Consider the following 16571-nt stretch of genomic DNA (forward strand, 5'->3'; position numbering starts at 1 on the left):
AGATTGGCCTGTTAAGGAAGTTAGCGTACTAATCAGCTATTAACCCGGAATCTGAAGCTCACCTTCAAACAAAATTCAGTTCTAGGGTGAGACCTCCTTTGGACCCTAGTCTTCTAGTCCCAGGCAAAGTGTCCCCCTCCTGTCCAGCAGTTCAATGCATTGTAGACAGGCTGGGTGTTGACATAAGTCCTTGCAGCTTGGTAGGCATAATTGATGGATACAAGCTTGTCATGTGAAGATCGTACTTCAAGGATAAGGGGAAAAAAGAAATGACCCCACAAAGAAACAGTTTGTACACTAAAGCCAAACTAAAGCATGCTTTTTGTAGTGGACTCTGGGAGACGTAACCTCATCTACTAATTAAATCTTCCTACAGACAGGAACTTCTCTTAACTCTGTCTGATTTTGCCTTTCTAGCCACTTCCATTCCCCTGCTCCCCAAGCCATGATGCACTTGAGGAGACCTCTTTGTCACCTTTTATGTCTGGCCTAAAAGGGCATTCATGTGTGGTAATTCTAGGACTTTCTTCTAACCTCAAGCCTTCCACTCAGCTAACTGCAATCTCAAACTTTAATCCTTCAAGGACGACTACAGTTACTTTCTTATTATTGTTACTAACATGAAGAAAGTGAATAAGCTCTTGGACTATAGAAGCTTCAATCAGCTCTAAGGACTTCTCTTGCACCCAAAACAGAGATCAAACCCAAGGGTGCTATTTGTGCTCACAGAAAATTATGCACTTGCATATGGCACAAAAATCTAGGGGAGAATATCATCCCTATCCTCACCACCTAGCTATGTGGATAGATTTACAGTTCCACCCCCATCTGTAACCATAGGGGGTTGGCATCAGTGGAATCAGTTCATCAAGATGGTGCTCTACCAACAAGCATACAAATCAGAAACCTGTAGGCATCCTTAGGTGGCAGTTGCTTGGGAGATTCCTCTCATCATGGCCAGGGGATGGAACTCCTCACCACTAGGGAAATCACACAGTAAAGCTAGGCTTTCTTAATAACACCCTCTTTCCCAAGAATACCCAGAAATCACAAAACTGCTGGACTTACCTCTATAGCATCAGTTTGATCAGTCCTACTGTGGTACTACTACTCCTTAGCCTTCCTGTTAACCGCCCCCCTATAAGCTTGGAGCATACCTTCTTACTCTTTTAGCTGGAATGTTGCTGTTTCTCGGGGGGGGTATCTGTCTCTTTGGCTTCAGGTGCTACTGCACTGACTTTGGAGACAGAATTCAGGGCACCCAAGTATTATCCTAATAACACTTTTACCCACTTCATCTTAGGGAACGAGAGGCTGCCTAGCTCCAGAAAGCCTGGACAACATAATAAGAAAGCTTTTGTACTGGGGTGCAGAGTTCTCTCTGGACCCCAGCAGGGCCAAAATCCCTGTTCCTGCTGGCCCTATTCTTAAATCCTCTTTCTCTAGGCTTTTTTTTTCCCACATCCTGCAGGGCTCAGGTTTCATCTGCATACTCTCACCTACCTTTGCCCACCGTTTGGTGGGGTCTTCCACTCCTTGCCCCCCCAGGTGATCTCATATGCCACCTCGCTACTTAACCCATGTCTTAAAAAAAAATTAATTTTCTGGCACTGAACCCTGCCTGCCTATTTCTTATCTCCAAGCTCTCAGTCCTATCCCTACAGTCATCCCAAGCTGATGCCTCCTTTTCTCTAACCAGGCACCACCTCTACTCCCTCCAGATCCTCATTATGGAGGAAGGGTCCCCTTCCTTGCTCAAAACTTCAATAGGTGGCTACCCTATATGGCCACTATAAACCTCATCATTTTTGTTCTGGCCATTGAAATTTTGCCAGTGCTTCCCTCAGTGGAGATCCTGTGTCTTGCATGCTATTTTTAACATTAGACACTACTCCAGTTTAGTTTCTGACACCATTTCCCTTCAAACCTCTCTTTCCCATCCTACTTCACTACCTTCCCTCTTGTAAGCTTTGGGAATCTTCCTACAAGTCAGGACTGCAACAGTGAATCATGAAGAGCATAGTACAGTTGTATACACTTGTAAATGTAGATGTTCATGTGTATTCACTGTTGCAGTCATCTTTCTCTCCATCCTTCCCCCCATAGCCTACAGGAAGGCTATTATTTTCTCATGTACCAAGGATCCCTCCTCTACACTCCTTATCTAGGGATCCTTGCCCTATCCATCTGGTCTTAACCTGCTGTTCCATGTGCCATGGACTCCCTCCCACCTAGGGATACTTACCCTGTCCATCTGGTCTTGACCTGCTGCTCCTGTTGGGGAGGAGGGGGCTCTGAAATACAAGGGTCAAGAGAACTGAGATAATGATGTAGGTGAATTCTACTTATACTCCATCTACTTATACCCCAGTGTACTGACTTCATTGAAGTGCGTCTGCCGGTCATAGGAGGAGGGAAGACTTTTACTCTGGTAGTTGGGCCGGCCACAAGTCAGGACTGTAACAGTGAGTAAAACATCTACATTTATGGTAAGTGCACACAACTGTACTTTATAAAATGAAGGAAGATCAAGTCTTCATTCTTTTTGGAGAATGCCTCTAGCACTTCAGTCATTCTTAGCTCGTAGGTCATGTACCATTAAGAGAGTCATAAAGCTGCAAGAAAAGAGATTTTCCTTTGTAAGCCCAGGCAACATTTATAATTAAGCATATATCATAAAAGGACATGCTTTACCAGTTTCAACAAATGGAGCCAGAATACACATTATTAGAGAATCCCAAGAATCATCATAGGACTTTATGTACAAAGGAGGGTTTGTCAGTATTACCAGAGCCGGCCACCATCCCTTCTAAACCAGTATTGTTCCTCATCTATGGCTTCTAATTACTTGCTAAACTGTATTTTAAAATAGGGCAGAAAGCCTAATCTAAGCAACTGGCGTCATTCCAATCCTGGTGATCTAATTTTTGCTGCAATAAATGTTAGTATAGGGAATAAAACTGCTGAACTACATGCCTGGAATACCCAGCATAAGCCTGATGTTAACGCTGTAACTGAAATTTGGCTTAACTCCAGCATAAACGACTCCGAAGTTGTACCTCCTGGCTATAATATCATCTGTAATGACTGTATAAAGAGGAAGGGTGGAAGTATTGCTTTAGTATTTCCCAGTACCTACCACATTTCCCCTTACAGCAAACTAAGACCAAAATTCAGTTCAGAAGAGCTTCTTACTGCTTTCCTCAAAGTAAACAGTTATAAACATATATGCATTAATGCCCTTTATATCCCTTATGGTGACAATAAAGCTATACTGGAAGATATCCTATGTTGGATATTCTTAATATTTCCAAAAAAAAAGTATTACTAGGTGATGTGAATGTCAGTTCGCTGGACATAAACCCTAACTCCCCTATATCTAGCATGAATGTATATGGTCTCACACAACAAATTATTAGCTCCACATATGCAAGACATCAAATTCTGTATTAGACTTGATACTAGTATCAAATCCTAGCAAATAACCCCACCAGAGGTACAGTGTCATACTCTCAGTGATCATCTCTCAATCTGTATGACTGTAGACACACACATCCAGTTAAACAGCATATTTGTAAAACAACATATAACCTTTCCAAGTTTAACTCAGAAATGTTCATTACTACGCAGTCATCTATTAATTGGAAATTCCTAAAAATCCTTCCCCTAGACGATGCTTTAATTGAATTCAGTGCAACTTTTCTAAATATACTAAATAGCCTTGTACCTCCTAGAAGGAAGATACTGAAATCAAATAATACAATTTGGCTGTCCAAAAAAGAAGAGAATGCTAATGCAGGATAGAGAAAAAGCATGGAAAGAGTGGCAAAAATATAAAACACCTCAGTATCTTGAAAACTTCAGAATGCTTCGCAGTCGTGTTAAAAAGCAAATAATTGAAGGGAAAAGCAATACTATAATAACTTTCAAAATAATACTAAACACAACCATAAAAAAGTTTGGACATCCATTACAGAAATTTTACATCCTGGCACAAAACATAACCCAAACCCCTTTCCCAATATCTCATCAGTCAGAACTGCAAAACAGTTCAGCTCTTATTTTATGGTTAGTATAACATCTCTAACCAAGGATCCCTCAACATCTAATCCCAACCCTGCTTAAAAGCCACATATCACCACATCCATTTTCACCTTCAAACCTGTGCTCACATCCTATGTAAAACTACTCTTAAACTTAAACCATGCTCTTCTTCAGCTGATGATCTTCCAAGTGAGTACCCAAAAATAGCAGCCACTAGCATTGCTTATCCTGTCTCAATCCTTATAAATAAGTCATTCCAGGAATCCCACATTCCCTGTCTCTGGAAAAAGTCATAAAATATCCCTCTGCACAAAGGAGAAAATTCAACAGACATGAATAACTTTAGACCTATAGCAATCTTATCTCCCCTTCACAAAAATACTTGAAAACTGTATTCAAAAACATTTGCTAGACTATCTCATGCAGGAAGAACTCCTATCCCCCTACACAACATGATGATCATCGTGTTACACTGCTGCAGTCATTACACTTGGGTTATCCTGCCGTCAGGCGGTCCCGCAGTCGGCCAGAGTTCCAAAGTCTTGGTCCGGCGTCGGTTGCTGTCGCTTCTTCCCTGATATCAGTGCGCCAGGGGTATATAAGATGCATCCGACGCCATTTTCTTCAGTATTTTTTGCCGCGCGGTGCCCGAAGCAAAAGCAGTTCGCAAGTGCCGGTCGGCCGACTCCTGAGATTTTCGAAGTCGAATTTCAAATTCGAAGTCTTCAATAAAGCTAAGGACCCTGTTGGGGAAACTTTTTTCTTGCCTCAGACCGATGTCAAAAAAAAGTTAATAATTGTATTTCTTGTGGGAAGCAAATACCTCATAAGGACTTCCACTCTTACTGTATTCCATGCCTAGGCCCTGATCACGACGTCACTAGTTGTCGGTTTTGTGCTAGATTTAACAAATGCACTACAAAACAACGTTTTGATTTTGCTTTGCACTACTTTGGCCGAAGGTTCACTTATACAGTGCCATCGGAACAACCGATGACCGCAATTCATAAAAAACGCAAAGACAAGGATAAAGACAGGCATCCGAGGTCCAAAACCGATGGTAAAGCCTCTTCTAGGCTAGTCGCTGGTTCTCAGTGAGGCGCTTTCGCAGCCCCTGACTCCCGCTACCTCAGAGCCACAGGCCGCCTCCGACTCCCATGTGGAGACAACTAGGCCTCTGGAAACTCAAGGTATTGGGCCTACGGAAATTAATCCCTCAAATGGGTCTGGAGCCGCTGAGCAGGCATCTGCTTCTGAGGGTGTTTTCAGACCTTCACAACTTACCATTAAAGCAACAGCCAAGACAAAAACACCATTAAAGACAAAGAAGCAAGTACAGCATTCTCCTGGACAGTCCTCCATGCCTAAGAAACATAGGTTCATAGGTTTATACTAGGCTATCTGCCCTAAGGCATTTATAAGCCTAGCCCAAATTTTTGTGGCTTATGTTGTGCCTCTGTCCAGCAGTGACACAGAGATGATTCCCGGGATAAACCTACGATCTCCCATCCACAGGTCAAGATTTCTCTTGAACAGAGCCAGCGAGGTGCTCTGCCTCACATGGATCGGGATTTTATTCCACAGCATAGGGAGTCTCTGAGTGATAAATCTATCCCTCCAGCACGTCCTATTTATATCCGTGCTAAGGTTTAAGTCGCTTGCTCTAGTGGTTTTGGTGGATTTGGATTTTTTGAGGTGGAGCATGTCCATTAATTCCGGGTTGGACATGGCCTTGTATGTCAGGCACATGTCACCTCAGAGCAGACGGTATGCAACTGAATAGAGCTGGAGTTTCTTCAATCTGGCAGCATATGACAGATTTTGGAGTCCCTTTATCCTTTTGGTGAGGAACTTTTGGGGTCTCTCCAGTTGCTGCAGATGGGTGAGATGCATCCCGAATGGGGCATTGTACTCGATCATTGGTCTGATAAGTGAAGAGTACAGGGAACAATGACCTCACTAGATCTGGATGTGAATCCCTTCATGATCAGGTGGGCAATGTAGAAGGTCTTTCTAACCACTTTAGCAACGTGAGTGTCAAAAGAAAGGCCACTGTCAGCCTGGGTCCCCAGGTCCCTGATAACCTCTTCTGTGCTTAGTGGATTGCTACCTATATGGTAGCTTGGGGTTACCTTGTTTTTCCCAAAGGGTATGACTATACATTTTTTGGGGTTTAACTTCAGGCCATGGCTCTGGCACCAGCTATCTGTTTCTGTGAGTCCCTTCTGAAGGATATCCGTGTCCGATGCACTTTCCACTATGGCGCCCAGTTTGCAGTCGTCTGCAAACTTTGTCAGCCAAAGTCCCCCATGTTGGCCTGTACTTCTGAGAAGTAGATGCCGAACAATAGGGGGCCAAGGACCGAGCCCTGTGGGACACCACTTGTGACCAGCTTGGAGTCTGACATAGCGCCAGCAACTCTAACCCTGTGGGTTCTGTCCTTAAGCCAGTTTGCAACCCATCTTGTGACATATGGGTTTACATTTAAGCTGGTAAGTTTTTCTACAATACCCGAGTGGGGTATTGTGTCGAAGGCCTTTGCAAGGTCAACAGATGCTCAACATGGCCGAAGACCTCATTAACCCTAATCAGGGGTTCCCATCCCCCTCCTGAGAAAAGGCCTAGGCAGGATACAGACTATGATTCCTCTGATCAGGTTTCCATTTCCTCTGATTCCTCTTCAGACCAGGGATACTCTCTACCCCCCTTTGAGGACTCTGATGCTGAAGAATCTACCCTGTCAGCTTCTCCTCCTGAGGATTACTCTTTTGGGGAAACTTTACATACCATGAGAGAGCACTTCCATTGGGAAAGTCAGGATTATTCATAATCCAAGAAAAGGCTCAGGGACTTCTTTTTATTGCCTCAGCACAGGCCCCTTGCTTTTCTGCCTGTGTTAGATATTGTGGATGATGGGTTCTCTGAATCCAGCTTATCTCCAGATTCTTTGCCCCCTGCACCATCCAAGCCAGATAGGTATTATAGAGTCCCTGACTCTCACAAGTTTCTTTATAAAAACCCTTCTGCTGACCCAGAAACCATTTCCCAGGGTCCCAAAGGGGTTAAGGCTTCCATTGCCAAAAATCCAGTCCCCTCTGACAGAGATTCTAGAGCATTGGATAGATGGGGGAAGAAAGTTTACACTTCTGCAACTTTAGCAGTAAGGGCTTTAAATTGCCAGTTTTACATGCTTAAGTACCAACAATATTTAATGGCTCAGTTAAAACGGAAAATGCTTACAAACTCAGAAGCTCCTGACTATAAAGAAATGCAGGATTTATTGAATGCAGTTGAACAGGTGGGAAAACATGCTCTGCAATGTGGTTTTGATTCTTTAGAGGCCTCTTGTAGAGCCGCAGTTACAGGTTCTGTGATTCGAAGACATGCTTGGTTAAAAGAATAGAGTTTACCTGATCATGTTAAGGCAAAATTATTGGATGCTCCTTTACAGCATGATACCTTGTTTGGTGTTTAGGCAGAAGTGGTGTTAAAGAAAATGGAGGATAAAGCTAAACCTATGCAAACAGTCAAAGATTTCTTACAGGTACAGCCACTTCGATTTAGCAGAAATTGGCCTACAAAGAATTGGTCCTTTCCAGTGTCAGACAGGCCACAGAGAGGCAGATACAGATGCCCAAGAGGCAGATCTCAACCCCAAGGCTCTTACAGACAATGACAGTGGGGTACCTCAACCCCAAAAGGAGGTGAGGACAAGTCTCAACCTTACAGGACACAGTCCCAATGATTTCCCCCTTCGTATGCCAAGCACTTCCCTTTTGGCAGCCCCCTTAGGGGGGAAACTAGCTCTTTTTTCTCAAAATTGGCAAACAATCACCCAAGACATATGGGTTCTGAATATTGTGTCTCAGGGTTACAGATTCCACTTTCACACTTTACCAAGGCTAAAAGGAATGCCAAACCTGCCACAAAATCAATGGGCAGAGTCTCAAAAACAAATTTCAGCCCTCATGGACATGAGAGCTATTCAAAATTTACCAGAGCAGGAACAAGGACAAGGATTTTACTCAAGACTCTTCCTGGTCCCCAGAAAGGACAAAGCCTGGAGACCCATAGTAGACCTTTCAACTCTAAATACTTACCTGGATGTTCCGAAATTCAAAATGTTGACACTACAGCAGCTTTTTCCCATGCTGGGCAAGAAGGCTTGGCTTGTTACTGTGGACCTCAAAGAGGCATACCTGCATGTCCCTATCAGACAAGATTGCAGAAGATACCTCAGATTCAAAGCTGGTACAATGCACTACCAATTCTCTGCACTGCTCTTTGGCTTATCTACTGCGCCCAGGGTCTTTACAAAGTGCCTGGCACTAGTAATTGCATTTTTCAGACAAAAAGGAATTCAAATATATCCATACCTGGACGACTGCCTCATTCAAGCAGAGAGAAAGGACATTCTTCTAAAGCATCTGGCATTTGTAAAAAGGTTGCTAATTTCTCTAGGGTACACAGTAAACGAAAAGTCAAAACTATTGCCCTCACAACAGATAATATTCCTGGGTGCCAGCTTAAATACAACGGCCCAGATGGCTTATCTCACGCCAGACAAACAAGGACAACTGACTCAGTATTTTCAATTGCTGGCAAAAAAATCCCATCTCTCTGCAAGAAAAATTCTGCAGGCCCTGGGATTCATGGCAATCTGCATACTACTAATTCCATATGCCAGACTGCATATGAGGAAATTACAATGGTGCCTAAAAAGTATTTGGACTCAACACTCTCACAGTTTAGAAACAGTAATACCAATAATTCCCTGCTACAACAGGAGTTTTGATGGTGGGCACAGGCATGTCACCTCAACAAGGGTCAGCCTTTCACTCTACCCACGGCCAGGCAGAACAGATGCTTCAGATTACGCCTGGGGAGCACACATGGCAGGAAAATGTATTCAGGGCAAGTGGACCACAGACCATATGCATCTTCACATCAATCAAGAAGAGATGTTGGCTGTTCAAAATGTCCTAACAGCTTTCAAGGACCTTCTGCTTCCAGGACAATTATTACTAAAGACAAACAACACCACAGTAATGTGGTACATAAACAAGCAAGGGGGCACCCATTCTTATCTCCTATGCAGGCAAGCCATGACCTTGTGGAACACTGCACTAACGTATCAAGTTCATCTGCAAGCACAATTCCTGCCCGAAAAGAAAAATACTCTGGCAGACGATCTAAGCAGAAATATCATGGAATCTCACAAATGGAAATTGAATCCACAAATCTTCAGCATGGTAACACCAAAATGTGGGTGCCCAGACATAGATCTTTTTGCCTCCCCACTAAATTGCCAACTACAAAAATTTTGCACAAGGACTTACCACACACAAGCATGGAAAGTGGATGCTCTTTCGTTCAGCTGGAAAAGCCTAAAAGTCTATGCCTTCCCACCACTGCCTCTACTTTCAAAGGTACTCCTAAAAGCCATACAAGAAAAACCACAGATGATCCTGATTACTCCAGACTGGCCACGCCAGCACTGGTACCCAGTCTTAAAGAACCTAGCTCAAGGCCCACCATGGATTTTGCCTCAAATTTCACACCTTTTGACTCAACAAAACAATCCGATCCTGTACGGTCATCTCAAAACCCTAAATCTGGCTGCATGGCAGATTCATTAGTCAAACAGGCAACACCTCTCTCCAAAGCTGTTATGTATGTCATTTTGGAGGCCAGGAGGCCTAGCACCAGGAAATCTTACTCAGAAAAATGGAAGAGATTCTGTGCCTGGAACCAGGCTCAAAGTTTTGACCCTCTTGTCCCAAACATTCCTCAGATTTTACAATACTTAACTGAGATGCTGGATAAAGGCCTATCCTTCTTATCAATTAAGATCCACGCCTCTGCCTTTTCAGCTCATTATAACACGGACCCTCCTTTATTCTCTCATCCCTTGCTAAAGCAGTACCTCAGAGGGGCTAAAAACATAAGACCGCCGTGGAGAGCACCAACACCAACTTGGGACCTCAGTTTTGTTTTGGAAAAACTGACCTTGCCACCTTTTGAGCCAGCCAATACAGCCGATCTAAAATTTTTATCATGGAAAACAGCTCTGCTCCTGGCAGTACCTTCAGGACGAAGAGTCTCAGAGCCACAGGCATTTATGGTAGTGGAACCTTTTATAATATTTCATCAGGACAGGGTTTTTCTTAAGGACAAACCCTACCTTTATGCCAAAGGTGGTATCTAGTGTGGCTCTTAACCAAACCATCCATTTGCCAACTTTTTATCCAAACACCCAGAATAAAGGGGAGAAACTTCTGCACTCCTTGGACATACACAGGCAGCTACGCTTCTACTTGGACAAAACAAAAGCTTTCAGGAAAACTGCGCAACTGTTTGTAGCATATGCTGCAGGATCACAGGGCAAGGCTATCTCAAAGCAGACTATTTCCAAATGGATAGGACACTGTATTCATTACTGCTACACACAGCATGGAAAAGCAGTCCCTAATAACTTGGCCACATTCTACTAGAGCAACAGCCACTTCAACAGCCGTTCTCAGAAAAGTACCAACCAAGGAAATTTTGGAGGCGGCAAGTTGGAGTTCAGTGCACACCTTTACCAAGCATTACCACTTGCCTCTCTACTCTAAATCCAGAGCAGGATTTGCCACTGCAGTTCTGCAGGGCCTCATAGCGAATCCTAACTCTTTATAGACCAGCCACCCAACCTTAGCTTTGAGATTCTACCCAAGTGTAATGACTGCAGCAGTGTAACAAGATGAACATAGTACAGTTTTGTACCTACCATAAATGTAGATGTTAGAGTGTTCACACTGCTGCAGTCCAGGTTACCCTCCCTCCATCCCCTCTGTCCTAGCTGGACTTATCTATACCTTTCTATTCTATACAACCTTTGTGGTGCATTTGCTTGTAACTGAAGGTATTGTTTTTATTTTTATATATGTTTTATTAGCAATATGTATTGCCTACCTACTTGGGGGCAGCTTACATCTGGGGCAAGAAAAACTGAAGAAAATGGCGTTGGATGCATCTTATATACCCCTGGCGCACTGACGTCAGGGAAGAAGCAACAGCAACCGACGCCGGACCAAGACTTTGGAACTCTGGCCGACTGCGGGGACCACCTGACTGCAGGATAACCCAAGTGTAATGACTGCAGCAGTGTAAACACTCGAACATCTACATTTATGGTAGGTACAAAACTGTACTTTTTCCCATAGTACTAGCACTGCCCTTCTAACCTGTATAGATACTGTCAGTAAAGTTAGAGATAATAGCAAACTAGCATCTTCCTTATTTCCAGATTTGTCTAAAGCCTTTGACACAGCAAGCTGCTACTTCAAGCTGTCCTCACTAGACCTCTTTCAGCCCACCCTTCTGTGGTTCAAAAGCTACTTCTCCAATAGGTATCAGTCAGTAAAGTGGCACTCTACTCTCTCTCCTTACCTTCCAGTCACCACCGGTGTACCACAAGGTTCTGTCTTTGGTCCCATCCTCTTTAACGTTTTTCACCAACACTCTATACTTCCACACAGTAGGCCACCCTATTACAATACGCAGATAATTCCACTGTTATTTGCACATCTGACAATGTGGTACTCTTCTAAAAAATTACTCGGGAAGCTTTAGCAACCACTGAAACATGGCTTTGTAACTCACAACTCATGCTCAACCCAAAAAAGACAAAACTACTACTACTTTTCCTAAATACCTCTGTCATGAAAAAAACTAAATTTAAAATCCTCTCTCTTCATAACATAGCTATTGAAGTCATTTGTCAGCATCTATATTACCCGATTGAATGTTTAGGTTAGCAAATACCTAAATGTCAAACTGATAATATCGAAAAATTAAAACAGCAAACAGCCGATTTAACGTAGGGAATGAATTGGGAATGAATTCCCTCGGCCACAAAAAAAAAAAAAAAAAAATCAAAATGAAGTGGAGGGCTTTGCCCCCCAACTAAATATACCAACCCCGAGATAGCTCTACAGTGGGAAAAGGGGCAAAATCCGCATAATGGCCAAGGGAATTCTTTTCTTGTGTTAAATCGGACGTTTGTGTTTTTTTACTTTCGTTATTTTACTAGTTTGACATTTAGGTATTCACTAACCTAAATGTTCGATCAGGTAATAGGAACCCATTTGTCATAACAAACTGTTAGGGGGTGATAATCTTACATTTGACCTGCATATATAAAATTACATTAAAAAAACTCCTCAAAAACTAGGGATGCCTTGCAGAGCCAAAAAATTTCTCACCATTACAATTAAAACTATACTTGCCATTATTGATCTCCTCCCCACTGTTGTTTATGGTGCTCCCATCCTTACTAACTTTCAGGCTTCACAAAAATTGAAACTTGAGCAATGCTATAACAAAGTTGCTAAATTTGCAGCACATACTTGTTTCAGAACCCACCACTGTAGAGCACTGACAAGCCTAAATTGGTTAGAACTGCCACATCAACTAACATATACACAACTTCTTACCACCTATACAATTATCCAGTGTCCATCTTGCCTGTCTAAGACTAAAAAAACATTCACCACAGCTATGTTCACAGTCGGTCATTGTGATCCAGTGACCACAAATTCCTGTCTGTCTATAAACCTAGCAAATTTGCTGAGTTTTGTCTATAGTCGTACAAGATTACTAAGGCCTGGAACACTCCACCTGTGTCCATCAGTTCTGCACCCTCCCTCCCATCTTTCTAAAATCACTCTGAAAGACTTCCTGGCTAAAATCTGGCTCTGTTCTTGCTCAAAACCAGGGTAACCTATATCCCTAAATGTGAAAGAGTACCTTTTTACTCCTTATACCACCTTTCTCTCCCTGCTTTACTTACTTCCTTACTGCTATCTAATTCTCTTCTCTGATTTTCTCTATAAATATACCATAGGCGTGTTTTTCCCTTACTTCATATTGCAGTTCCTATTTGTATTGCACTAACGTGCCTTTAATTTGTCTGCAAACTGTCTTAAAATTTTTCTAAATGTTAAATGATTGTCATATACCTTGTATCAATTCTTAACCAATGTTTTTATATTGTCTAATTTATTAGAATTATTTAAAATGTGATGTTTTTGTTTTATTTTTGAAGATTGTAAAATTATTTTTCTTAAAATGTTATTTAATAATTTGAAGCTTTTCTCCCCGGGCCTCTGCTGAAAATAGGCTGCTTTACCCATTCGGACTTTCCTGGTAATCTAATGCCAATCAATCAATAAATTAATAAATCAAGTGTAAAAATTAAGTGCTAATCTATTAATGGATCAATCTTGTTTGAGTATCAGTACTTGTTGGTGCATTTTGTTTATTGGTTGTTGTTAACACAGTAAAGCACTTCTACAATTTACTGCAGACTGTCTGTCCCCAAAAGTGAAATGCTATTGAAATTCAAGCAGCCAACCCCCCCAACCTCCTCCATATTGTGCCAAACATAAGGCAAGAGTCCGCATCAGTACCTGTTAATTTTCTAGGGGTCATAACTGTGATTCTTGGAAGGGCCAATATGAAAGTATAAAACACAATGTATGCTAGGTCTGAGATTGTGGCATCTTGGGAAATCTCAGACTTTAAGTAGCTAAGGTAGATGATCTAAAATAGTAACCTTTCATTTTTAGACTTTACCATTATTTGTTTCAGATGAATTGCACCCCCCCCCAAAAAAAAAAAAAAAAAAAGAGTTGCATGCAAGGAGTCTTGCACTTTTGATAGGAAATGCATAGCTCTCAACCTCTTTGCTCAAGAATTAGGGATAAAAGCCAAAAAATAATTAGGAACAACGGCTCAAAATCAGGGACAGTTCTTATATATTACTGTAAACTACATAGAAATTTAATAAAGCAGATTTTGCATCAACATACTTTTTCCTGAAGAAAAGAAATATAAAACTCTCATGCCTTGCATAATTGACAGACTATAATACTCAGTAATTTACCAGAAAGTTAAAAATTATACAAGGGTCAGAAGAAAAATATGAGGCAAAAATCAGAGACTTTTGACAGCTGTGAAGGAATGCACAAAGCAAAGATGTCAGGAAGCATATGATGTCCTTCCATTTCAATGTTGCAGTATTCTTAAAATGAGTAGTCTGCTGCCAAGGGCGGCCCAACATCCCGTCAGTATACCAAAGCCTTTAGGTTGTTATTGATGCACCATACATATACTCCTTGCTCAAGGTGTGTAGGGCATAAAGTTGACATCCAGACATATCATCCTCAGAACTCTTATGCCGCCAGTCTGAATGCCATCTTTTGATAGTCAGTCTAATTGTCCAAGTCTCTGCTGGTTGCCTAGCCATTCAAATAAGTACCCCACTGCGTTTTTTTGACTTGGCCTTTTTGCTTTTAGCATTTGTGCTGTGGGGTTTCACGTCATTCAGAAAGAGTCAGTGTGGGAGACAGATTCCCCATAAAGACTGTCACAAGCAGTGCTTGTTTTGTTTAGGAGCTTCACAACCATAGAGCCTGTATGATCTGTCCCGCTTTTGTTCCAAAGACCTTACATAGTTGTCTTTCTTCTCTTGCCTTATATGATCCTATATGATTTGTCAGGCTTTTGTTCCAAAGACCTTATGTAGTTGTTTTTCCCTTTTGCCATTTATCTTGAGAACCAACATGTAAAACTGTTAGTGAAAGATGCTTTGGAGGGTACTTCCCGGCTCGAGGGTCAGCTATCTTGAAAGAAGAAGCCCGAAAAAGTCAGGTCAGATTATTCGGCTGTGCCTTCTCCACCAGACATCTCTCTTGAGGCTAGTGAAAGCCCGGATGATCATCCAGTTTCTGGGCTGGATTCCTGAACTGCAAACAGTTGAGGCCGGCATGGATCTGGCTTCTTGCACATCCTTGGAGGCCTTGCAGACATCTGCTTCAGTTGTTCAGGGGGAACCGAGGCTGATTGTTACTGAAGGGCCAGGAGGGTTCCTCAGATACTGGTTAGGGAAGAAATCCTGACTACAATTATTGAGTATAGGCCACATCAAAGCCGTCTTCATTTCAAAAGGTGGATGTCCATTTAAAAAAGAAGCAGAAGACAAAACATATTGCTTCTACTCCCAAGGACCCTCAAAGTGAATGGCGAAATTTTTCACAGGCATTGTTCAGTGCTCTTATGGCCTTGAATTCTTCTCAGGAAGTGTCTGTCCTGCTTCCTCTTTGATCATCTTCCCCCCTCAAAAGGTCTAGAGATAATGATTCCTCTGAAGAGGAAGAGGATTCTGATGAGGAATCTCTGGGCTATTCTACCCAGATTCCTTCCTCTTGGATTATAGTTCTGAGGAAGAAGTCTGCTAATCATGAATCTCCTTTTGAGGAGATTTCCTTTGGGTATACCATTGGCTAGGATGATGGAATTCTTTAAATGAGATTGTTCCCAAATTTCTGATGTGCAGAGGAGATGATATGAGCTCCTTCAAACAGAATCTCCTAGACCCTCTGCTGTTCCTCCTGTTTAGGGTGCTATATTGGATGCCTTTTCGTCTGCATCTCAGGCATCAGAGTCTCAGCCCCCTGCTCCTAAAAGAGTATAGGTGTGAAGTGCCCGATGACTGCAAATTCCTTTAAGTGTCCATCTGCTGACTCTCCAGTGGTTTTCGTTGCATCCGACAAGCCTTCTAAATTGCTGTCTTCTACCAAGCTTCTTCCTTCTGATAAAGACAGCAGGACTGTGGAAAGGCTGGGTCAAAAGGTTTATAGTTCAGCCACCCTAGCCTTTCGGGTTAATTATCAGACTCATATGACCAGATATGTTTTGGCTCTCCTTTCTCAGGCTTGACAGGTTATTTCTGTCCTTCCTGATTCTGAGTGAGATTTCTGCCTTGTCTCTGTTAGGGGCTTCTTCACAGGTAGCTAGCCATTCCATTAAATGTAGTTATGCAGCAGGTGCTTCTTCTAGGGCTGCTGCTTCTGGCTATGTGTTGACGAGATATTCCTGGCTACAGCTTCAACCTCCTCCTGATAATATTGAGGCTAAGTTGATGAATGTTCCTTTGGACAACAAATGTTTGGTACTGCTTCACCTGATCTGTTCAAGTCCTCGCAGGAGAAAGGTAAGGAGTTGAGTGCCATAGAAATTAAGTAATAAACTGTCCTTTGTTAGAAGCAGTCTCATCCTCTTTCTAAAGGCAAGAAGGGTGGTGGGGATGGTTTCCTCAGCTAAGTCTACACAGAAGCCTTTCTTTCCTGATAAACCGGGTGCTGTCTGACTACCCAATTCTAACCAGCCATATTCATTGCTCTCACTTTTTCTCTGTCTCTTCCTGTCTGATTAAGCATAATCCAGGGTTTTTGAGTTCTTTCCTTCATTCCTCAGGAGTATTTCATGGTTTAGAAATCTCTTCTCCCACCTTCATGGGCATTCTGAGCCACCTCAAGACCAGCTGATCTCTTTTCCAGAGGTGCTTCAGGGTCTTTTGATTCAAGGAGCTATTCAGTAGGTTCCATCTTCTCAAAGGGGGAAGGGGTTGTATTCCAGAACATTTTTGGTCCCAGGAAAGAGGACACTTGGAGACCCATTCTCGCTTGAATATTTTTCTAAAG

General features: G+C 42.4%; 1 protein-coding gene across 1 annotated transcript in view; it reads left to right on the forward strand.

Annotated features, from left to right (window-relative positions):
• WRN (WRN RecQ like helicase) overlaps positions 1-16571 on the forward strand; it is a 2579924-nt gene that overhangs the window by 1194601 nt on the left and 1368752 nt on the right. Inside the window, 1 exon segment of the mRNA XM_044059154.1 lies at positions 3037-3052. Within this exon segment, the coding sequence (XP_043915089.1) occupies positions 3037-3052 (16 nt within the window).

Source organism: Protopterus annectens, chromosome 17.part0, assembly GCF_019279795.1.
Source record: "Protopterus annectens isolate FY-2018-M chromosome 17.part0, PAN1.0, whole genome shotgun sequence".
NCBI classification, from domain to species: domain Eukaryota; kingdom Metazoa; phylum Chordata; order Ceratodontiformes; family Protopteridae; genus Protopterus; species Protopterus annectens.